Raw genomic sequence first — 25,298 nt, 5'->3', positions numbered from 1 at the left:
AAGATATTAAAACTGATGGCACTGAATTGCATGCAGGGGGTGTCCATCCATGATCAGTAAGCCACCTTTGTTTTCATTCCTCTCGTAGTCAAGGGACGTGATGGCTCAGTGGCTAAAACACTGAGCTGGTTGACCAGAAACGCCAGCAGTTCGAATCCCTAGTGCTGTGTAACGGAGTGAGCTCCCGTTACTTGCCCCAGCTTCTGCCAACCTAGAAGTTTGAAAGCATGTAAAAATGCAAGTAGGAAAATAGGAACCACCTTTGGTGGGAAAGTAACGTTCCGTGCGCCTTTGGCATTTAGTCATGCTGGCCACATGACCACAGAGACGTCTTTGGACAGTGCTGACTCTTCGGCTTTGAAATGGAGATGAGCACCACCCTCTAGAGTCGGGAACGAATAGCACATATGTGCAAGGGGAATATTTACCTTTACCTATAATGCAGTGCACTTGTGAAACACCTCACAATCCCATGTCATCCTCATACAAATTTTTGTCGGCATGAATGTCATGTTCCAATTAACTTTATTGAAATCCAAACAGCATCAAAGCCATAGCTCAAGGGCAGCTGATCCATGTTGCTAGTCCTGGATCTTATGGGTAAAAATCTACTTTCCCATAACAGTTGCGCTATTTTTTCTGTGAATGGCAGGCCAGTTGTCCTTTGAAATGCCCTTGTATTATTTTGTTTGAAACATCCAATAAGTTGTTTACATATTGAGAGCTAATGCTTCAAAGAACTCATTTCCTAGGGCGAGAAGAAAATTAAAACAGGCAGGGGAAGTTCTACAATAAGTAACACATGTAGTATGGACAGCATCATGAGAAACCATTAACCTAGAAATGAAAGTACTTGTGAAGCATGGATGGGGATCTAGGAAATGCCTTCTGGATCCTATTTTGTCACAAACTATATATGCAACTAAGAACAAGGGGGATGTCAGCCAAAATTGCACACTGGTGAAAAATTGATGGCCTTGCTCATCCATGAAATATGATGGGAACTAAATTCTTTTTAGGTTACTTAAGGTAAGTGGGCAGTAGAAAATCCCTTCTACTATGTTCAAACGACTACAACTGCTTCTAACTTTCTACACAACCACTTCACTCAGGGTAATGATTTATTTATGCTGCATACACCCACAGCATTCATGGTGCTTAGAATTACAAACATGTATGAACAGAAAATCCTCTATCCCCAAATAGCTTACAGTTCAGAAGGGCGGGGGGAGAAGAGTGGAAGATACATGCGCTTTTAAGATGATTTATTTATATCGAATTTAGAAACCGCCCTTCTCACTCACAGAGCAACTCTGGGCTTAGCTACAGTTTACTTTGACTAGACAGGATAAACTGTAGACTCTGCAGGAAACTAGTTTTGATTTAAAATATGATTAGAGGGCTATTAGCAATGCTGTCTGCGCTGTAGGGTCAAAAAAATCAAGATGGGAGGCGGCACAAGTTAAGCCCCGCCCCTTTTCATGTCTGTGATGTAGACACTCAAAAAGGGCAGGACTTCTAGCAATCTGCCATAACCATCATGTTGACTGCATTATTAGTTTTCCCTTACCCTGAAGATATAGAGACCCCTTCTACTACGTTCTACTTAGCTCAGTGGCTAAGACGCTGAGCATGTTGATCAAAAAAGTCACGTTCAAATCCCTAGCACCGCATAATGGAGTCAGCTCCCGTTACTTGTTCCAGCTTCTGCCAACCTAGATGTTCAAAAGCATGTAAAAATGCAAGTAGAAAAATAGGAATCACATTTGATGGGAAGGTAACAGTGTTCCAGTGGTGGATTGTACGCGATACGTCCCAGTACAAGTGTACCGATGCCTGCCAGGAGTATCGGGTCCCGTTCCGGTACGGTGCTCCAGAGGGTCTACTTGCCAGCCCGAGCTCCTTACCTGTATTCAAGTTATTCAGCGCTTCCGGACATGCGCACGAGGTTTATGGTGCCTGCACAATGCTCTGCCGAACAGCTGGAGCATCATGGAGGTGTCGCAGAGGTAAGGATGCATTACGCATGTTGTGTATGTGCACGGGCTGCACGCGTTCATGTGGGGGACACCAGGCCCCGTTGCACTGTACTGGTTGCAATGGGATCCGGAACCCACCACTGCAGCGTTCCATGCGCCTTCGGCATCTAGTCATGCTGGCCACATGACCACGGAGATATCTTCAGGCAGTGCTGGCTCTGCGACTTTGAAATGGAAATGAGCTCCACCCCCTAGAGTCGGATATGACTGGCACATATGTGCAAGGGGAACCTTTACCTTTACCCTGAAAATGCCGCTAAATTGACATCTTGGGAAAACTTGTGAAGAGTGGTGTTTGAGGAGGAAAGAATTGGAAAAGAAAATGATTTCAAGTTTTCTTTAAGAGATTTCATTGTTCTCTTCAGGATACTTCATATGCTATCCCACCAACGGGAAGGAAATACATTTTTAAAAATTCATTTATCCCATGTTGTCTATCTCTATGGTGATTATTGTTGCCATACAGGACTGAAACAACAGACAAGGCTCTTACACTATCGTACAGTATTTGTAGATTTTGAGTTGCAGAAGACTGGAAGAGAATATTTTCTTTCAAGAAAACATTAATAACCAGCAGACACTGGAATTGTAGGCTTTATTTCTATTTTAATTAAGGTAGCCATTTCCCCTTACTGTAGGTAAAATAGTAAGATTTGTGCAAGGTAAATCAAGCTTTATTTTGGAAAATGTCTATTTTCTATTTGAGGTACAAACTGCATTCCTAAGGGGAAAATGTGGGTGGGTGTTAAATATTTTTTTCTGCAGCTGCATTGTCCAATATTTGTAATGGATACATCCTTTTGCTCATTTCCTTCTCTTCCTATTCATAATGACATATGCAGTGTTCATTTTTCACCTGCTAATTATATTTTTATGTAGTTGTAATGATTTGGGAAGCAGATGTATGATGACAATGCCATGTAAATGGGGACATGGCATTCCACATTATCCTACTAGTTTTCTCTCATTCTATCCAAAATGCTCATGGCCATTTTATTTTCCATCTTATTATTCTCATCTTAATGGAAGAAAATACCTTTAACTCAGGTATGCAGTTCTTGGTGCTCTGGACTTGGCTATTTACTTGCAGATTTTCATTACCGAATTAGGTAACATCATTAGATAAAATACAATCCATATAAATAAGGAAAGTTTTTAGGCAAGCAGAGTAATTACTCAATCGGTTTTTAAATTTTCACACTGCTTTCAACTACAAATAATGGGCAAATTATGGAGGAAAAAGCCATTTTTGTGGTAACCTGGGAATCCTAGTTAAATGCTGCGATTTTCTTATACACATATTTCAGAACTTAAGAGAAGTAAAATTGACATCAATTCACTTGACTTTTTACTGATCTCACTGTTCAGCTTCAAGGCCATAAATTTTATGCTTGCCGAAGATTAAGAAGAGGCTGAGTTAAGTGATACAGCTTTTTAAATTGAATATTCATCCAGTTGGAAGGCACTCTGCTAGAAAAGAATACTACTCTGAAAGGAAAAAAAAGGCAGTTTATGAAGCACCCATGGTAGTGTATGAATATGCTAATGTTTTAAGTATCAAGATCATTATGATCTTTTCACTTTTTGAAAGAGTCACAAAATTAAATATATTTGATTTTGATGGATTGGAACTATTTAGAAAAGGAAATACAACTTCCTCTAAGCAAATGACTTTCCAAATCAATAATTCCTTATAAAACATTAGTTGTGACAGACACAGCAAGGCAAGCACTTAAATAAAACGCTAACCCTTTAAAATATGCAATGTTGTTCTTTACCTTTCTATCATATAACGTATACCTTCCTCAAGATGCATACTGTAAAATATTAGATTTCTATTTTATTCTAAGTCAAAAGTAAATATAAAAAATTACAATATTTTAAATAAAAGCAGGGATAAATGTAATGCATTAGAAAAGGCTAACTCATCATATATATATAAAAACGGCTGTGTGTGTGTGCTTGTATTCCAGCATAACTCTGGAACGTCTCGAGCAATTTCAACCAAACATTTGTACACAGATGACTTACCCTCTGGAAACAAATACTTTGGGGGTAAAACACCCCTAAAGCCCCTCAGGGTGTGTGTTCTGTTAAGATACAGCCTGTTGTGCCTTAAAATGACTTTTACTGTACTGCCGTAAAATGGCTTCTATTGTACAGCGCAGTGGAGCTGCCATGGTAATGGCTTCACAGTATTCCACAAGGGGGCTCCCTCTGGTAAGGAGGAAAATCCAACATTAAAAATTACATTTGATTCGGACATTTTCCCCCTATAAATAAATACCCGGGCAATGCCAAGTTATCGGCTAGTACTTTATAACACCTGAATGATGGCAATAGTTCCTACCCTTTCTACTGTATGAATAGAGAAGCTCAATACAGATGTTCTCTTAGTTGTGATCACTGTCCTGAAGAAGATAATCAGGTCACTCTAGCAAACATCTGGGAACAAGCTAGGAATCAAAAGAGGGATTGATGGTGGCTAGCAAATAGGATGGGATTAAACTGCTAAAATTGTAGTCCCCAGAGATATCTATCTTGATGGCTATGAATGAGGTCCTTTAAAGGTGATATTTAAGGGATACACAGAATACTCTGGCTATAGAGTAGTAAAGAAGTTACAGTACAATTTTGATTAAGAAGCAAGAACAAAGAACACCTACTTTCAGAAGGAGAAGATAAGACAGACTCTAAAGACCATGTTTTTTTCTTCTTCCTTCTATTCTTCACCAGTATCTTGCAATTTATTTTTTTGTGAAACATTGACTAGTTTTAAAATGAATATTTTTGTATTACAATCCAGAACTTTAAATTATCAGCAAACATCTAAACACCAGGAATCAAGAAATGCAGAGATAAAATGCATCGATAGCAAGTTTTCTTCTTCGAGAAGGTAACTATCTATTGGCCTTAAAAAGGGACTCTATTGCATACCATTAGAAAAAAGGAGCTATGTATCTATGAAATGACATCTGGGTGATATATATCTGTTCTGCAATCAACAGGTGGAAATAAGTTGGCAATAGAAGATTAGCACTGTGCAAAACTTTTTGAGCTGAAAATGACCATTCCAATTTAACCAGGAATATTCGGACAGTGTTCCAGATATGTTCTGCATTTGAAACATCTATGGTTTAAGATCCACATGCGGCTTTTTTTTTAACTTGGAACATTCCAGAATGCTTACAATTGCATTGGGGCATTTCCAGCATATCAAAAGAATCATTTTTAATTTGAAATGTTTCCAATTATAAATGCTTTGCTTACCCCCCTATAAGATTCTGTACACCATTTACAATTCACATTATTGGCATACCCTGCGGCTTTCATACATGAACAAAAAAAATATGGAATTCAAACATGGAGCAGAAATCATTCGAGATCATAAAAAAAAGTCTACTTCCTCAAAATGTTTAGGTGATATATCAACAAATGAAAAAATAATTTAAGGAGGGAAAAAAGAGAATTGGGATTTTTTTTTAAAGTTAATATGATCTACTCTTCTAAATATACACATATACATAAACAAAGACCTTTCAAGAAATAATTCTTTTTTATTTATGACTTCAGTTATTTAATAAAATACAGATTTTATGCTAAAGCAATCCTATTTCACTTTGTGGCAATTATAGTCTTTCAAAGGGGCGAAATATTCCTGTGCGTAAAAGCAATTTTGCTTGCAGTAATTTGACTTCTTTTGCATAAGGAAAAAGAATTCATCTGTCTCAAAATCCCTTGTGAAGCTCCTCCAATTTAAATTCTTCAAATTTTACGTTTTTTCCACTCTGGCTTGTCATCTGTTTCATCTTCATCCGATTCTACTTCTGCAAAAACTGTTTTTGGCTGGGTTCTAAAAAAGCATTAAAGAAGCAATAATGATTAAACAAGAGCTCTGCAGAAGTGTTCAGGTTTGCTCTTAAAATGAGAAAAAAAACCTACTCCCAAATAAATATTCCATCACTCCTTTACTGATTGATTAAGAAAATTTCTGCTCACATCTACCGAAATCTGATTTTTACCTGGATTATAACTAAGGGGACATATGAAAACATACATCAAAGACATGTACATACCTCACAACATTTATTAATAAATTTCTGGGATCTTGTATTTTGGCAACTGACAGGGGAAAAAAGTACATCTTATCACCAGGCTTATTATACAAGTAGAAAAATCTCTAGATGAATGTTTGCACATTATCCTAATAACTATTTTCATATGAACATAAACTGAATCCAATTGAAAAACTCAAGACACTGAAAGTCTGATCACGATATTGCAAATACAAACTTTACACCTTACTAGACACAAATTGCAGATGTTCTTTATTCCTGAAACATTTTCCATTTTATTCAATACTTTAACTATAGTTTATTAATTAGTAGTCAAGAAACTCCAGGCAGTGTTACTATAACCATAATAAGTTTATTAAAGACAATGAAATCAATTACTTTTCAGGTATATTTCAAATGATGGTCTGGAAAAAAACCTTTGTTTTTTATGAAGCTTAGTAATCAGATTCTTCAAAATTCAAATCATGTCTATTCTTGTAACAGGTCTACATCAATAATTCTCAACCTATGCTCCACAGACCTCTGGGGGACTATAATGTCATCACAGGGGGTCTGCAAAGACTTGAAGAAATGTTGATTTAAACCTTGTATTTGGTACAAGGTTTTTAAAGGGTAGTGAAGGGAAGGTTGAGAAGCATTGATCCATGAACTTCTGAATAATAAGTATATTGTCATTTTTATGCTCCATGCAACAAGCTCTAAATTGTCCATCAAACAACAAAGAAATGGTGGCTACTTTGTGTAACTTTAATATTTTTCTGTCTAATTTGAGGATATCATTCCATTCCAATCTCCCATTAGCACCAGTTTTCCTAAGAAACGCCCATTAATCTGTCCATGGGTTTTGTGTAGAACATTGCTTTAGCCTCATTTGGGGCATAAATTCCCAATACCAGAGTCTTAACCCCAAATACCGTATTTTTCGCAATATAAGATCCTCAGAACTATAAGATACACATTAGCTTTAGAGAAGGAAAACAAGAAGAAAAAATCTGCCTCGGCCTCCCAGCATTCATCTGGCTAACGTTCTTGCTGCAAACAGCCCGGTCAACTTCAGAACGTTATCGCAGCCCCGGCACGTGGCTCATCAGGGCTCTGCTCTGTTGCGCCCACCACCGATTAACTGAGCTGAGCTGCTGCCGCCGCCAGGGAATACCTGAGCCTTCACTGCCGAGCAGATGATTGGATTTGCCTCCCAGAATACCACCAATCAACTGTTCTTGGTGGCAGGGATTGCCACCACGCATTCGCTGCCAATCACCGGGCGAAAGCAAACGGGCGGCACCTAGAACAGCTGATTGGCAGTATTCCGGGAGGTAAATCTAATTGCCAATCAGCTGCTTGATAGCGAAGGCACCAGCGTTCTCCGGTGGCCGAGACCAACCTCACTCCCTCCCCCCAATATTTGCTTTAAAAGATTCAGAGACATTTCCACCTACTTTTTTTGGGGGGGGTGGGATGTCTTATAGTGCAAAAAATATGGTAATTTCTACCCCAACATAGCTGCTATACTGTACTTATCAGTGAATATTTGATCTGGTTGTTATTGAAGGTTTATATGCAAAACAATTTCTTTTCTTTTTTTAATTTCTGCTGAAATAAATTCTTCAATAATTTTTTTTAAAGTGAAATATATTATACCCTCTTTTCTAATATGTCTTACTTGTAAGTAAATTATATCTTGTTTTAATCTTTCAAATAATGATTTCCCCGCCTCTTTTGAGGAATTCTTGTTCCAGTTATATTTCATGTGACACAACTGTAATCAGGCCAAAATTTTAGAAAAATGAATATCTGGAGCACCTAACTATCCTCTCTTTTATCTCAAAGGTGTATTTTCAAGAGATAACTGGAGCCGAGGTGGCACAGTGGTTAAATGCAGCACTGCAGGCTACTTCAGCTGACTGCAGTTCTGCAGTTCGGCTGTTCAAATCTCACCGGCTCAGGGTTGACTCAGCCTTCCATCCTTCCGAGGTGGGTAAAATGAGGACCCGGATTGTTGTTGGGGGCAATATGCTGACTCTGTAAACCGCTTAGAGAGGGCTGAAAGCCCTATGAAGCGGTATATAAGTCTAACTGCTATTGCTATTGCTATTTCTTGTTTTCTTTGTCTTATCCAAGAAGCTTCTTCAGCTCTGACTGGATGGTGGGGAATGGGAGGATTTATATTCTTTGCAGACAGATGGTCATATGTTTTGTACAGCACAGTCCTTTCAACAGTTCCAAAAAGACTCCACACCTATTTGCACTTCTCAGGTGACCCTGAGGACAGAGATAAACTTCTAGGTGGCCTCAACGACGCTCTAAAAGAATGCAAATGACCAGCTACAGGGAGTAAAATGGGTTTAATCTAATTTCTGTCATGAAGCCGAGCTCTTTATCCTTACACTGTACAAGCCTATGGAAAAGGAAGGCTAAAAAATCTCTTATAAATTTTATGCTGTCTATATTTACTTATTTTTAATGTATACATTTACTGTATGTATTTAACTAAAGGGGAAAATAATTCACGAGAAGAATGGCTGCATAATATATTTAATCCAATACTTGGCATTCAGATGAGCTCTAATTTCAGTGTTAGATGGCTCTGATCCTAACTCGCCCTTCTCTAATTCCATCTTGGGCTTTCTCCTTTTTCTAACTTCTTTTCCATCATGACCATCCCCTGCCTTCCCCTTCTTCTCTTTTAATAGGGCGTCACTCAAGATAATGACTGGTGACTGACTTTTTATTCACAGAATTTAAAGTATGCTTACAACCACTTGGCTATGCTTTTCCTGTAGTATGTAATTTATAAAACTTTAGTATTCAAGCCTATTTTACAGTAGTAAAATCATAATAGCTTCAGGATCCAATCTAGGTCGGTCACCGGGATCAGAGGTTTAGTCTTCTGAGCTTTTGGAATTGTGCTGGAGCTAATCCTTTTCTTAAAAAGTTTTCTTCTCCCAATATATAAACATTTCATCATTTAATCAGTGCATTGTCTGGATACAAATATCTCTCTGCAACAACTTTCAGCATTTACAACATTATTCATGTTAATATTAGTTCTCTAATCTTAAAATTGTGGTATATTAAACAATTGAACTTGATTAACCTATTCATTTCCTCAGCATATCTTCTAATAAAAATACAATAATAAGCATAATTATCTTCCTCATCATAATATTAAGTTATCATCTTGTTTATACCTCTATCTTAACTTATTTCCTATTCTTCTTTAATCTTCTACTTCTATTCCCAAGTCCCCTTTTTTTCTCTAACCATTGATAAAACACTTCCCATATCATATAATATGCAGTTTGTTCTTTTTCATTATTAATTTTAATCTATTCATTTCTGCACATTCTAATATTTTCCTAATCACCTTCTCATGAATAGGAATCTATTCACTCTTCCAATGTTGTGCAAATACAATTCTAGCTGCAGTTAATACATGGATAATTAAATAGGTGTGCTCTTTTTGTTATAAGTTTCAGCAAAAATATGTGTTGTTTTATCATCTCCTCCAACCATCCTCCGGGAACTTCTCTCTCACCAGAATCTTTTACATGTTCCGGTACAGAGAAGTTCCCTAAAACTGGGCTGCAACAGAAATTATATATATAATTTGTGTTGTATTGTGTATTGTGTTGTATAGGCAACAGTAAAAATATTGGGTTTCTGTCTGGATGGTCTCTTATGACGAGCCGATGGACAGAGAATGGAAGCAGTGAACTTCTTCCCATATTTGGGCATACCAGGGGTTGTGACTTTAAATATATATATATATTACATTTTATATATTATAAAATGTATTTTATATATGTTTTATATATTAAATGTATTATTGTGACGAGCCGAAGGACAGATGATGGAAGCAGTTAGCTTCCTCCCATAATTGGGGCTTACCAGGGGTTGTAAAAAATCTAATAGATACCTTTCACCCTGGCTTCGCTGATAAACGGATAAGAGCCTGTGGCCTAATGGCTAAGATCTCTGCCTAGTATGCCTAGTGTGCAATATAGCCCAGGTTCAAATCCCAGTAAGGGTATGGCTAGCTGATGAGAGCTAAATAGCTTGAAATAGATCTATGCTAGTCTCCCTTTATTTATTTATCAGCACAAATAAAAAAACACAAATATAACAAAGGCAACAGTAAAAATATTGGGTTTCTGTCGTGATGGACTCTTGTGACGAGCCGAAGGACAGATGATGGAAGCAGTTAGCTTCCTCCCATAATTGGGGCTTACCAGGGGTTGTAAAAAATCTAATAGATACCTTTCACCCTGGCTTCGCTGATAAACGGATAAGAGCCTGTGGCCTAATGGCTAAGATCTCTGCCTAGTATGCCTAGTGTGCAATATAGCCCAGGTTCAAATCCCAGTAAGGGTATGACTAGCTGATGAGAGCTAAATAGCTTGAAATAGATCTATACTAGTCTCCCTTTATTTATCAGCACAAATAAACACACACACACACACACACACACACACACACATATATATAAAATACATTTTATATATAATATATTAATACATTTTATATATAATATATATTTAATATTTTTTATATTCTTATACTCTTCACCAGAGTTTAAGGCACATTATCCAATCCCTTCTCTATGAAATTTACTTACTTGGAATATGCGGGAGCAACCCAGTAGGGACTTTCTTCTGCTTCTTTTGCATGCCGCAAAATAGCCTCTCGGGGATTACTATCATCAGTTTTATCCAATGCAATATTCTTCACTATGAATGATGACAGAGTACCTCCATGAGTTCCAACACGACCACCACGGCCTAATAAGAACAAAGAATAAACAGTTGTGAAAAATGTAAGAACAAATAGGACAGACATTAAGAAAATATCTATATATACATATAGATATGAAAAGGTGAATATTCTAGGGTTGTCAAACTTGCGGGCTCATCACATGACGTATCATTACTTCCCCCCCTTTGCTAAAACGGGAGTGGGCGTGGCTAGTATGTGACGCATGCGGCCCTGTTCTAGTACATCAGCATTTTCAAATTTTTATATTATATAGTTTATGCTTGCTTTTATCAAGTTGATTTGATCTTCCCCCATAAAAGTCATTATCCCTCTCAACCCTTCTTCGATTATACTGCACCTAGAATATACAGTCTAGTTCTAGCATCCCATTTTAAGAAGAACATGGCTAAACTAATTCAGCAACATGGAAAGCCAAATGTATAAGGAATCGGTGGAGAACTTGGGCATGTTCAGTGTGGAGAATAGAAATTATGATTTTAATTTTAAGAGATATATTGTAGCTGCAGTTGAGAATTTGAAAGACTGTCATATAGAAAGTTCCAATTTTGCAGCTACAATGAGAATATTATTTATCACAGAAATAAAATATACTTTATGAATCTGTTGTTACTTGTCAGTTGCTTCAAGACTTTGGACACAAAGTGGCATATACATGAATTAAATAAATAAACTAGATGAGGCAAGGCTGTTCAGAATTTTTCAAGAAGACAAGACTAGAAACAATGGGATTAAATTAGAACATAAAATAGAACAGATGATCTTTGTGAAAAATTCCACAACATTAACAACTATGCCACAACAGAGTAGACTGTCCTACAGGATGGTAGAATCACTTTGTGCAATAGAAGTTTAAATAAAGATTGGATGGACATCTGTCCAGGGTACTTTAGTAATTGGGTTTTGCATGAAAGAGAGCTGAATTAGATAATCGCCCAGGTACTTTACAAATTTTGCTTTCTATGATTGTACGAAGTAAGCATCTAATGGCTTTTGCGCTATTTTGTTGACAGATTTCAAAAATCTGGTTACCTGGTCCTGCTACTGGAGGCTCTGGTTTGTGAGATTTCACAGGATCCATTCTGTCCTTTTCCAGCTGTTTTCTTGTACTTCGCTGACGTGGTTCACGAAACATTGGAAGTGCATGAGCTTCATGCGGATAAAAAGGAAAATGTCATATTTAAAAGCAAAGAGCTTTAAATGTTACACAATGTCCATCATTCTCCTCTGATCGTGGAGACAGCAGTCAGACTAGGTTGCTCTGTCCAGTAACCAATTGGACTGAGTCTACACTTATGATGCCATCGAGCTCTTGGTGACTCCTCCCAGTTTAGACTCAGTCCAACCTGGACTAGCTGTGAGAATTGATCTCTCCTCCAAATTTTGGCTTTTTAGCACTAATTGGCATTTTTTTTTCCAATTTTTAAATTAAATTAAATTGGTTTTTTACTTGAATTTTTTTCTCCTGCTCCTTTGAGCGGGAAATTGAAATCTGCTTCAAGGCTGTGTCTCCTCATGAAGTGAAAATCTTGAACTAGGCAGATAGTCTCATAGTCTTCTAGACATAGAATATTCAGTTGAGTAGCCGGGATTAAGCAAGGCATAATGTCTAGGCATGGGACTAGTGTAGAATGCCTCCAGTGTTGAGGGAATTACTTCGTACAGTAGAAATTACTAAGTATAGTCTTGCTCTGAGAGTACAGAAAATATTCTTAAGAAGTTAACCTAAATTGTAAATTTAAGGGAACCTGTCTCAGAAATCAAAATAACAGACGTGGAAGGGACTTTGGAGGTCTTCTAGTTCAGGGGTCTCCAACCCCCAGGCCACAGGCCACTTCTAGGCTGTGCCTATTCAGAATTGGACTGAAACACATGTGTACGCACTGCTCAACTTGTGCGAGTGGCAGGCCGGCAGGTTAGGTCAAGCCGCAAAGGTTGGGGACCACTATTCTAGTCCAAACTTTGGACTAGACCTTGGAGGTCTTCTAGTCCAAACCTCTTCACAAACTTCATATTAGTAAAAGTTAGAAAGCCGGTGTATCATAGTGGTTACTAACACCAAATCATAAACTGAGAGTGTCTTTGTACTTTGGCCTCAAAGCCAATCAAGGACTTTGGGCCAGTCACTCTCTTTCAGCTCTAGGAAGAAGGCAACAGCATCAAAACACTTCCAAAAATGGCAAGAAAAATCTGGGGGCTTGTCCAGGGAGCTTCTAAAAGTCAAAATGGACTTAAGCCCCAACAAAACAAAAACAGAAAAAAAACCCAACCCAACTTCACCCCTTCCAATATTACAAAAGAGGATTTTTGTTCCCTATTTCACCTGCATACAAATAGGAGAGAAAAACAAAAGTATTTTCAAATTAGGGAAAGGTTTGGTGATAGCAGTAAAACTAGGGGTGGGTTCCAGCAGGCACTACTGCTGGTTTGCTTGTGGGTGTGCTGTGCACGCATATGCAGTGCAATAAAAAATGTTCTGTGCATGCTCAGAAGCGAAAAACAAGATGGCGCCACCTATGGTGCTGCCCGGAGAACTAGTTCAGGGGCGTGGCAGGCCTGGGTCGTTGCCAGTTCCAGAGACCCAGGCCACCAATCTATTACTGGTTCAGCCGAACCAGTCCGAACCGGTAGGAACTACTGAGTAAAACCAATACATTCTTCAAAGAACTTCCAACTTTATTGTGATTTTGCTCTAATTTGGAAGAACGAAAACAAAAACAAGGGAAGGATAGCTATCAAGTGTTTGGGGATTGTAAACCCAATGCATTCCATACCAATAAGCTACTGTTGCAAGCAAACCCCCAGAAGTGGGAGAAAGAGAGGAATTCCTTCTTTAAGCCAGCCTTTTTGAGAAAAATCAATTTAAGTAACTGTGTCTTAATTTAAGGCAGCATGTTTAAGGCAGCATGTTTAAGGCAACATCCAGAAGGGAAAATACTGTATCTTTAAAGGATCTGCAAAACTGGAATACCACATATGGTCTCCATTGTTTGCAAAATATAGTAAAGTATTCCAGTAAGGATTAGTAGCTGGCCCTAAAAATCAAGCCAAAGGTTTTGGAGAAGATTCCATTTCCGGACTTATATTTGGGACAAATTGAGCAGAATCTTTTTTAAAAAGTTTAGCACATAGTAGTGGTACAAGTGGCTGATTAAAGCTACCCACTTCCCTCTCCTTCTCCACCCAACAGCTGATAAGCAACTTTAGTTCTTTTTAAAAAGTATTTTGTGACCCTTTGTAGTAGGGTCTTAATACATTAAGATAAAAATTCTATACTTATTAAGGATTCAGAAGGAACCTACGTGTTATAATATAATCTTGTGTGAGAGTCTCTGCTTGTCTCTCTTTTCTTTTAGTCTTTACAACGCACAGCTTTGCTCCCCTAGGGATGATAAAGAATAAAAAAAAGATTATTATAAATGCCACAAGAAAGAAGGAACGTTTTATCATACATGGCAAAATTACTCTCAAAAGTATTGGAAGAAAGACTTCCAAATATTTAGAAAGGTCCTAAAAATAACATTTGAACTAAAACCACAAATGGTCCAATTAGGTATAATTCCAGAAACCATAAATTAAAAATATCAGACAGATCTACTATGTTGAAAGCTGCAAGACCAAATTTGGCACAACATTGGAGAAGACGAACTTTGCAAAGTGTGGATTTTGGAGATCAAAATTGAAGAACATGCAGCAAGAGCAAAATTGACAGTATATATCCATAAGAGAAGTCTAACCAACTGTAAGGAAGTAAATTAATGTGGATTTTAAAAATCATTATGTTAGAATGCCAGATTGAGAATATGGAATATATAGAAACCCAAGTTGTACCTCAAAACACTACGGTGTGCTTTTAGCACAAGAAGCACTTTGTCGACAAGACATAACAGGCAAACACAAATGGCTAATTTATTATGAAATACTACAATTTTGTCAGGGTGAATGTGAAATAAAATTAAGAGAACTACTGATTGAGAGTGATATAGTTATCAATGATTCTTTTATTATGCTGTGATAGCTAAATTGGTTTATTTTATGACATAAAAGGCAGTATTTACATTTATTACTGACTGGTAAACTCTTGTGGACTTTTTGCATAAAAAAGAAAAATATATGATTTAGGATTAGACAAGATAGATTATAGAAAGAAGAGAGTTATATTGTAACCATAAAATAAGAGATAAACTTACAGTTGTCTTTGTAACTGCAAGATCTGAAACTACTTGTTTGTATGTTTTCTTTCTTTTCTTTTTACCTTTTTCTTTCTTGCACTTTTAGCTTTCTCTTTGATTCCCCCCCCCTAGTTTATATTAGTTTTTTTTTTATAATTGGCTGGTCTTTTAAAAAAATCTTTAATAAAATAAATCTCTCACTCCAGGAAGGAGGCAATGGCAAACCACTTCCCAAAAATCTTGCCAAGGCCACTTAATTCCAGATTGCTTCTCTCTTCGCTTAGTTTCCAACCAATTTATCTATGTAATCACTAGTGGTCTAGAGACACAATGACTTGATGGCATGTAATCAATTAAAGACTATAGATGGCTTTATGCATGAATGTCTATAGAAATTCTCAGTCATCCAGGTCATGGTTGCCCCAATGGTGTTCTTTTTAGAGGGAACTGGACTTTCTGGTTTTTCTTTGAAGACATTTTGCTTCTCATCCAAGAAGCTTCTTCAGCTCTGATTGAATGATGGGGAGTGGAAGGATTTATATTCCTTGCAGACAGATGGTCATTTGCATTCTTTTAGAGAATTGTTGGAGGTTTTTCTATGTTTTCAGGGTCACTTGAGTAGTGCAAATGGGTATGGCGCCTTCTTGGAATTGCTGAAAGGACTATGTTGTAGACTGGAGAGAGATAATATCCCCCTCTATTGAGAGAGGGCTGTTCAAGTTTGACGTGGATGGCCTCTTTGACCCCTCTTCCAAACCAGTGGCCCTTTCTGTCCAAAATGTGGACTTTGCTCAAAAGAATGTCTTTTAAATGCAGTTGGGACTGCTGAATCTTATCGTGATGAGTTTGTTCTCCTATGTTTTACCAGGTGTTTATTCAGCAGTCCATCTACATTTAAAAGACAAAGGCGAAGCGAAACGTCTTCAAAGAAAAACAGGGAAGTCCAGTTGCCTCTTGGAAAAAGCACCTTTGGAACATTTATGCATGAACTTAACCTGATTTCAGTGTTGGGGGTCAACATGATGGTGGTTTGCACCACTTTAGAGACTTAGCAAGAGGGCAACCTTGGTATAGTGGTTAACCTTAAACACTCAAAGAGCCATTTGGACCGTTTCCAATAAAAAAGAAAACACCAAGAGCCACAAAAGCTGGCTGGGTGTGGCCTACTCAACATCACTCATTCTCACCCAGTCACATGACCCTCTCCAGCCATGCCTACCCAGGTTTTGTGGCTCCCTGTGTTTTCTGTGGGAAACGGATATCTGTGTGTGAGTGTGTGTGTGTATGTGTGTGTGTCTTTCTTTCTCTGTCTCTTTCTCTGCCTGTCTGTCTCTCTTTCTCCCACCCCCTCTCTCATCTCAGATCAGGCGAGGAGTGACTGGAAGTGGAGGGTGAGGGGCGAGGTGGGGCCAGCCAGTGGTAGGTTCAGCCAACAGGGAGCCACAGCAGGAGGACGAAAGAGCTGCATGCGGCTCTGGAGCCACACGTTGCTGACACCCGAGTTAAGGTATCAGGCTAAAACCCAGGAGACGGTGAGTTCTGTTCTAACCTTAGTCATAAGGCCAGCTTAGTCACCTTGGACCAATCCCTCTTTCAGCCCAGAAAGGAAGCAATGAAAAACCTGATGACAAACTTGATAAGAAAACTGCAAGGACTTGTCCAGGTGGTCGTCAGGCACCAAAAACTCACTTGAAGGCACCAAAAATAAAGGACAGTTTATTTCTTTATTTAACAGATTTATAGGTCACACTAATTTAAAATGAAGAGTTGGACTGTTTGCAAAGTATACACAATAAGAATTAGGATTTCTACACTTTTTCCAGTTGTGCGTCCAAAAACAGAAATGGCATTTCTGTTTTTGTTTGGTTATGGTCAATTGAGTCATCTGGACCAATGAACAGTGGTCATAATTACCACCGCTAGTTACAAAGAAAGTCAGCTTCCATTAGAGAAGCTGGCTTGTTTAGATTAATCATAATTTTGGGTCTTTCTGCAGTTTATAGTTTCTCAAAAGCAGAAACAAATGCCTCTGAAGTTCCTCTCCTTGGCTAAGCTAGGTGGAACAAAACCAAAAATCTGTGATTTTAATGATTCAAGGAAAAACATTCTACCAAGAGTAGCTGGAATGTGGCCTTTTGCTGGCACAGAATCTGCCTAACAAGTTCGGGGACCAAATTAGTGTATTCTGGAAGTTGAAGTCCACACATGAAGTTGTTGAAGTTAAGAAAGACTGCTCTAGGGCAGTGTTTCACAACCTTGGCCCCTTGAATATGACTGGACTTCAACTCCCAGAGTTCCCTAGCCAGCAAAGCAAAGCTGGCTGAGAAATTCTGGGAGTTGAAGTCCACCCATCTTCAAAGTTCTGGTGACCCAGGCTGGCAAACCACTACCAGTTCGGCCAAACCGATCCGAACCACTAGGAACTCACCTCTGGTCCAGTGATGGGTATTATTTTTACTACTGGTTTGCTTGTGCACATGTGCGTGCGACGCTTCTGTGTATTCACAGAAGTGTCCGGCCAGGTGGGCAGAGCCTCCCACCGCCGCCACTACCGGTTCGCCCAATCCAGGCTGAATTGGGAGCAACCCACCTCTGCCTGGGTCACAGTATAATCAGACACAGTATAATCAGATACTAATTTATATTTTAGAGCTAAGATGGGGACTACCCCAAGACCCCATCTTAGCTCTAAGAATCCCTGGCATTGCAAAGACTTGAGAGGTGGTGCCACGTTTACTGACCAAACGGCTTTCTGAGTTGCAGACATTTAAGCAATGGTCTATCTATGAAGAACTAGATTGTCAAAACTATTAACTTTCCTATTGTTATAATTTCCTAATCAGCAAGGGTTGATAGTGCCATTCTGAAAATGCCTGGAGAAAATCCGACAATCAGCAATAAGGTTTATTATTTATATTTCCTACGTTATAGCACAGAGAGAGGACCAGGGATGCACAGGGAACATAGAATAACAGGGTTGGAAGGGATCTTGGAGGTCTTCTAGTACAACTTCCTGCTCAGGCAGGAAATCCTATACCATTCCAGACAGATGGTTGTCCAATCTTTTCTTTAAAACCTCCACTGATGGAGCATCTACAACTTCTGGGGGCATGCTATTCTACTCATTAACCTGTTCTCACTGATAGGAAATTCCTCCTTAGTTTCAGGTTGGATCTCTTATTAATGATAATTTTGAACGGTTGCGGAACAAAAGGACGTAAGCCAAGGACTACCTCTATATGTCTTGTGTGCTTTTTCGTTCAGATTCCTTCTTTTAGAATGAGTGCATTAAATATCTCACAAATGAGAAAAGGCTTAGCAACTTGATTCTAAAAATAAATTCAACATCATGACTGTGATCTCTGAATTGGCATGTTTTGGATTACAACATTAGTTTCTTATTTTCATTTTTTTTTCCCAAGCCAAGAATAGAATAGAATAAAATATAGAATAGAATGAAATAGAATATAATTAGTAGAATAGAATAGAACAATAGAGTTGGAAATGACCTTGGAGGTCTTCTAGTCCATCTCCCTGCTTAGATAGGAAACCCTATACCAGGGGTGTCAAACTCAAGGTGCTTAGAACTGGCCTGCAGGGCTGCCCTAGAAACAGCAAAGGACTGGCCCGTGGTGCCTCTGCCAGTGAAAATGGAGCTTTAGAGACTGCATGTGCCGCCTCTGAGCTCCGTTTTCAACTGTGATGGTCTCCTGCAATCCTCTGCCAATGAAAGTGGCGCTTGGGAGGGTCGCATGTTGAGCTGGCCATGCCCAAACTGGCTATGCCCCCCCCCAAGTTAAACACAACCCTGATGCGGCCCTCAATGAAATCAAGTTTGACCCCCCTGCCCTATACCATTTCAGACAAATGGAAGTACAATCAAAAAGTTGAAATGATTGTGCCATTGAAGACTGGCATGCATGCAAATAAGTTGGGGCTTCAATTAAGAAGCTACAGTAGCCATCTTGACCACTCTTCCCAGGTGGCGCAGTGGTTAAATGCAGCACTGCAGGCTACTTCAGCTGACTGCAGTTCTGCAGTTCGGCTGTTCAAATCTCACCGGCTCAGGGTTGACTCAGCCTTCCATCCTCCCGAGGTGGGTAAAATGAGGACCCGGATTGTTGTTGGGGGCAATATGCTGACTCTGTAAACCGCTTAGAGAGGGCTGAAAGCCCTATGAAGCGGTATATAAGTCTAACTGCTATTGCTATTGCTTCCTCACTGCAGAATTTTTGAAAATGATAAGGCTCTCAATGCAGGGTTAAAATAAATCATCTTAATCCACAAAATCATTCAATTTTTCTGAAAATCTTCCACCCTTTCACTTACAGAATCACATATGTGGGGAAGTTGTTTTATATTTGTTCCCACAGATATGACTCTAATTGCCCCATAAGCATTTTTAAAAATTATTTTGAGATGGAAAGTTACATTTTATCCTATAAAAAGTCCTTTTCTACCCTCGGGAAAATGAAAGTGCTATAAAATATTTCTGCAATGATTAGATTACTACAAAATGACAGCAAGATGTTCAAGTGTCCAAATTCAATGACGATAGAATTTTTTTACATTTAAGAAAAGAAGATTGGGGGGGAGGGGGAGAACTATCTATTTGACATTTTTCATTTTCACATTGACTTTTTGTTGTAACATTAATGGGCAGGAGCTGCAAAAACAGTTGGGACAGACCATAAATCTGTTTTTATTTCTTTACTGTCTGAGTAAAGAGCCCAGCTGCTTAAATATATTACACAAATGCATGTTTTTTTTGGGGGGGGGGAACTACCTGGGAATCAGGCTTTTATCAATTCAGAGACAACCTTTTTTTGCCTTTGCTGCTTGCAGGAAAAAAAAATCCCATTAATGCTGAAATTAAAAACAGTGGTTTTATTCTGGACAGCAACTAACTATACGTGATTTGATCTCGAAAACGAAGATTAAAACATAATCTTCTACTTTAGACATAATGGGAAATTCTTTTTTTTAAAATAAAGTTATCATGCTCACAAGCACCAAAGTCAATTGGGGACAAGAATGCTGGGCCTGGACTGGATATTTAATTCTCCGTTTAATAAATCACCCAGCAGATAGAGTTGTTGTTTTTGGTTCATTGCACTGGTGACACTTCTGCAATTTTTAGATGCAGCATTCCAGAAATGTTAATGCAGATAATGCGAAGTTCCAATGTATTTTTGAATCACAAATTGTAAACCTATTTAAAAATAAAATAAAAACCGCAAACCGATTTCAACAGGATACCACACTTTCTTTCTGTGAAATCAGATCGCAATACAATAATTCCTGGGGCTTTTATAAAAGCTGCAGGGACAGAAGTTGTTCTGCTGGGCTCTGAGAGATGATACCATGCAAGGTGGATTAGTGCATCGTACGCTTAAGATTTTAATTGTAATCTGGATTTTTATTGTAATTTATTACCTTTGTTTTATGATTTTAAACCATGTGTCGGTAACCCATGGCTCCGGAGACGCATGTGGGGAGGGAGGGAGGGAGGGAGGGAGGGAGAGAGAGGGAGAGAGAGAGAGAGAGAGAGAGAGAGAGAGAGAGAGAGAGAGAGAGAGAGAGAGAGAGAGAGAGAGAGAGAGAGAGAGAGAGAGAGAGAGAGAGAGAGAGAGAGAGAGAGAGAGAGAGAGAGAGAGAGAGAGAGAGAGATACCCCCAATGCCCACATAAAACACTGGGAGCCATAAAACCTGAGTAGGCATGTTGGGGGAGTCATGTGGCTGGATGAGAGTGACGTTGAGTTGGACACGCCCACCCAGGTTTTGTGGCTCCCGGTATTTTCTTTTCTGTGAGAAATGGGTCCAAATGGCTCTTTGAGTGTTTAAGGTTGCAGACCCCTGTTTTAAACCAACAGGGGTCCTAACATATTCGTGGCATATAAATGAGAAAAATAAATAAATGTACTTACCTTTGACTTTTGAAGGGATCATAGTATACTTTTGCTAATCCATTTCCTGTTCCAACCATGATTTGGTTCAGTTTGGGATGCCAAAGACACCGAACAACACTCTGCAAAGTCAGATGACAATGGAAATCAACAGAAGATCTGGACACACAGGTTTTCAGTTCCAATACAACAGACCTGGGTATTCTGCAACCCATAAGGCTGTCTGGCCTGCGGTGACAGGCAATGGCAGGAGGCAGGGAGGCAGAGCAGCATCAACAGCATGTGGAGCAGTAGTGGTCCTCCACAACAGTCCCAGTTCCTCATGTGGCCCCTTGGAAAAATCAACTGCCCAGCCCTGCAATAAAAACCTAGCACAGCTGGAAGACTCCTTAATCTCCAGTTGGAATTATTTCCATGAGGAAATGACTACAACAAAGAATTTTTCACTTCCACACCACACTAATGAATATTAGCAAGCTGTGATACATTTCAGCTAGATATTTTCTCCAGTATGCAAGGGAAATTAGTCTGTAAAAGTAGGGTAGTTCTTCAGAGAGCCTCGGGGGGGGGGGGGGATTCAGACGGTTTGGGCAAACGAGATATTAATCTTAATCTGGTTCACTGAACTGGTAATTTCAAGGACTGGTTGACCCTGCCCACCCAGCCCCATCCCTCCCAGGAGTCTCCATGTGCCCTGTTTTGGATGCCAGGTAAGTGCAGGGCCTGTGGGGAGGCTCTGGGAGGGCAAAAAAACGGGTCTCCAAGTCATTCTGGAAATGGGCCTGTTTCTGGCCTCCAGAGGGTCTCCGGAGCCTGGGGGAGATCATTTCCACTCTCCCAGAGGCTCGAGGAAAGCCTGGGGAGGGTGAAAACACCGCCCCCCCTACTGCGGTGCAGGAAGCTGACTAGGCCACAGCCCTGTGGCCACACCTACCCAGCAACCAATCAGAGAACCGGTTGCTAAAATTTTTCAATCCCACCCCTGGATAGCCTAGTCCAGAAGAGTTTCGGATCTTAATAACACAATGGCGCACAACATGAAAATGGCTGCCATTGCATAACCTTCAGCAAATGCCACAAGGAAATCTGGACATAGTGATTTGCACGTACTTTCACCCTGCATTTGGCACACTTCATTCTGTGCCCTCAACAGAGACAGCCACATACAAAGCATGAGTCCTATAACGCTATTTAGAAAGATAGAAAATACAGCCCCAAAGGTGTTGTCGTTTTTTTCCCAAGAGGGAACTGGACTTTCTGTTTTTTCTTCGAAGATGTTTTGCTTCTCATCCAGGAAACTTCTTTGGCTTCTTGGATAACAGCAAAACATCTTCAAAGAAAAATCAGAAAATCTGGTTGCCTCTTGAAAAAAGCACTTTTGGGACAACCATGATCTGGATGACTGAGAATCTCCATAGACATAGAGAATATAGATTTAGTTATCAGGTTCATTTGTATCTGGGCTCTTAAGAGTGTAGAATTTCCTCTTAACAGTAAAGACAGAATTGGTCAGTTTACTAGAACATAAGAGATACAAGAACAATTATACAAGTATTGAAAATTGATGTACTTCTGCTTGATTCTATTATGCCTGTGTTTTTGTAAGTACTATTTATATTTCCTTGTGTTCCTTCTCTTCATTATATTGTACTTCATTTTTTTTTTGCTATTTTGTGTTTGCAAATAGGGCAGAACCCTTTTGCCCAAAGTTGGCATATTAAGATGAGATTGAGGACGAAAAAAAAAAAACAATTCTTACATCTGAAATGATTGCTTTTGATTTGCTGTTTATTTTATTTATGTGCATTTAGATTTTAAATTTGCCACATTTCCTGGATGTGCACAACACAAATATTTTAATATTCAAATTGAATAACAACAACAAAAAAAGAACAAAAAAAAGCTAAATAGATCTTTATTGCATTCTTGTTGTTTGTCTCTTTCTCATCCCTTCTACTCCTTTTAAACCATTAATATTTATCAGGACAGCCACTTTGGTGTAGTGGATAAGGCATCGGGCTCAAAACTGGGAGACTGGGAATTTAGTCCCAACTTAGGTGCAAAGCCAGGGTGACCTTGGCCAGTCTCTCCCCCTCAGCCCTAGGAAAGAAGTAATGACAAGCTACTTCTGAAATCTTGCCAGAGAAAACGTAGGAAGTTGTCGAAGTAGTCACCAGGAATTGAACACTTACTTGAAGTATCGCATCCACCAAAAAGTATTCAACAACAGATTTTGTAAATTGATGTAAGACTAGTGCTTCTACATCATGTAAAAATGAAAAAAAAGAGTGTAACCTATACATTGGTAACTTAGTACTCATCATTAATTGATTCCGGGAGGTAACTTAGTACTCCTCATTAATTGATTCCGGGAGGTGCAATGAGTACCAAAAAAGATGAGTAACAAACAAATTTTTCCCATAAAGAATAATATAGAGTCACAAGGCAGCCAACACTGACAGGTTTTAGCTTGTATGTTGAATACCAAACAAATGATGACTACTAGGACAAAATTTTAATGTCAAAATGTGTTGAGTACCAAATTTGATGAGTTTCGAAGCAATGAGTAACACGGTACCACTATATGCCGTCAATATTGCTTAAATCAGGATTCTCAATTAAAATCTCCAAATAAAAGACATCAACAGATGCTAAAAGCAAAGCTACTTATTTTCTGAGATTAAAAAAAATCGCAACTGTCATACTTTTCCTTGAGCTGGGCTCTCATTTATGTCTTTTTGTAAGGATGAATTAAATGCTTTGCTTCCTTCGTTTTTATATTTTACAACAAAGCTCCAAATGAGAAAGCTGTTGCTTATATTTCAACTGCACCCAAGAGACAATTAATTGAGTCAGAGTTGTTACAAGTGCTATAATTAAACACCAGTTATAGGATTTGAAATACGTCTTAATCAGATTTTGCTTCTTGCCCAAAGTCAACATACAGAAACAATTTTTCGATCAGTACAAAATGTTGGGCTAACCCTTGCCCCTGCTTCTTAAGTTTGTGAACTTGAAAATTCTTGTTTTTGATTTGTGAAAAACATCATTGATCATTTGAAGGTAAAATGTAAAACTTGGTAACTTTGGAAATGCAAATTGCTTCAAAAGCCTTTCACTTTTATCTTTAGAGAACCATAAAAGGTGATTCTTATATTTGAGGATAAGTTTGCAAACTAAATTAATTGATTATGGGCCATCAACTTGGTGTCAACCGTTAGCCAGCCATATAGACCTTCTCCAAGATAATCTATCCTCAGCTTGACTCTTCAGATCTCCCGGTAAGATACCCATCACCACAGCAATTAGATCCATTTGTCTTACTTCTAGCAATTCCTTCCTTATCTCTCCTTCCACATTTCCCAGCATTGTGGACTTTATTAAAAAAAAAAAAAGCTGGTTCTTCATATAATAAATCCGAAATTTTGTCATCTAAAGCTGCTCACTTCTCCTTCAAGCAAGAACTCTAGATTGATTTGTTCTGCAATTCATTTATTCCTTTTTCTTAATTTTCCTCCCAAGATTCTTCTCCTACAAAGTTCAAAACCAATAAAAACTCCTTCTGTCTTGCTTCTTCAAATTCCATACAGCGTGCAAAATTCTGATCTTGGTAGGCAAAGGCAGGTCACAGCATCTGAAAATATTTTCCAAGACTGTCATGCACACACTAAGAAGTGCTAGTCTCCAGGGTATTTCTTGACTCTACTTGCAGAAACAATGAGTCCAGGAAAGCATGAGTAAACAGCCAATGCCTTTTGGGGTGAGTGGCCCTGCCCAAAGTATCTACTAGGATTGGTGTTATTAGCATGTCATGCTGTCTTTTGATGAACAACTGCCTTGTTTTGACAGGAATTAAAATTGTTTTGGACAGAAATTGTTTTGCCCTATGGCCTCCAAGCACCAATTCAGAATTTAGAATAGAATAACAAGAGTTGGAAGGGACCTTGGAGGTCCTCTAGTCCAACCTTCTGCCTAGGCAGGAAACCCTACACCATTTCAGACAAATGGCTATCCAACATCTTCTTAAAGACTTCCAATATTGGAGCATTCACAACTTCTGGAGGCAAGTTGTTCCACTGATTAACTGTTCTAACTGGCAGGAAATTTCTAATCAGTTCTAAGTTGCTTCTTCCTTAATTAGTTTCCACCCATTGCTTCTTGTTCTACCCTCAGGTGCCTTGGAGAATAGTTGGACTCCCTCTTCTTTGTGGCAACCCCTGAGATACTGGAACACTGCTATCATCTCTCCCCTACTATAGTCCTTTTCATTAAACTAGACATACCCAGTTCCTGCAACCGTTCTTCATATGTTTTAGTCTCCAGCCCTCTAA

General features: G+C 38.8%; 1 protein-coding gene across 1 annotated transcript in view; it reads right to left on the bottom strand.

Moving 5' to 3' along the window:
- Window positions 1-5,576: 5,576 nt before the first annotated feature.
- Window positions 5,577-25,298, bottom strand: part of WDR70 (WD repeat domain 70) — a 130,792-nt gene continuing 111,070 nt past the window's right edge. The window contains exons 14-18 of the mRNA XM_087715428.1: window positions 20,989-21,089; window positions 14,191-14,270; window positions 11,921-12,037; window positions 10,734-10,896; window positions 5,577-5,892 (exon numbers count right to left, since the gene is read on the bottom strand). Of these exons, the coding sequence (XP_087571554.1) occupies window positions 5,805-5,892; window positions 10,734-10,896; window positions 11,921-12,037; window positions 14,191-14,270; window positions 20,989-21,089 (549 nt within the window). The 3' untranslated portion in view covers window positions 5,577-5,804. The remainder of the gene's footprint in view (window positions 5,893-10,733; window positions 10,897-11,920; window positions 12,038-14,190; window positions 14,271-20,988; window positions 21,090-25,298) is intronic.

Source organism: Thamnophis sirtalis, unplaced genomic scaffold, assembly GCF_051295495.1.
Source record: "Thamnophis sirtalis isolate CommonGarterSnake01/CBP01778 unplaced genomic scaffold, rThaSir2_p1.2 scaffold_5, whole genome shotgun sequence".
Taxonomy (NCBI): Eukaryota; Metazoa; Chordata; class Lepidosauria; order Squamata; family Natricidae; genus Thamnophis; species Thamnophis sirtalis.
This window is presented reverse-complemented; position numbering and strand designations above follow the sequence as displayed.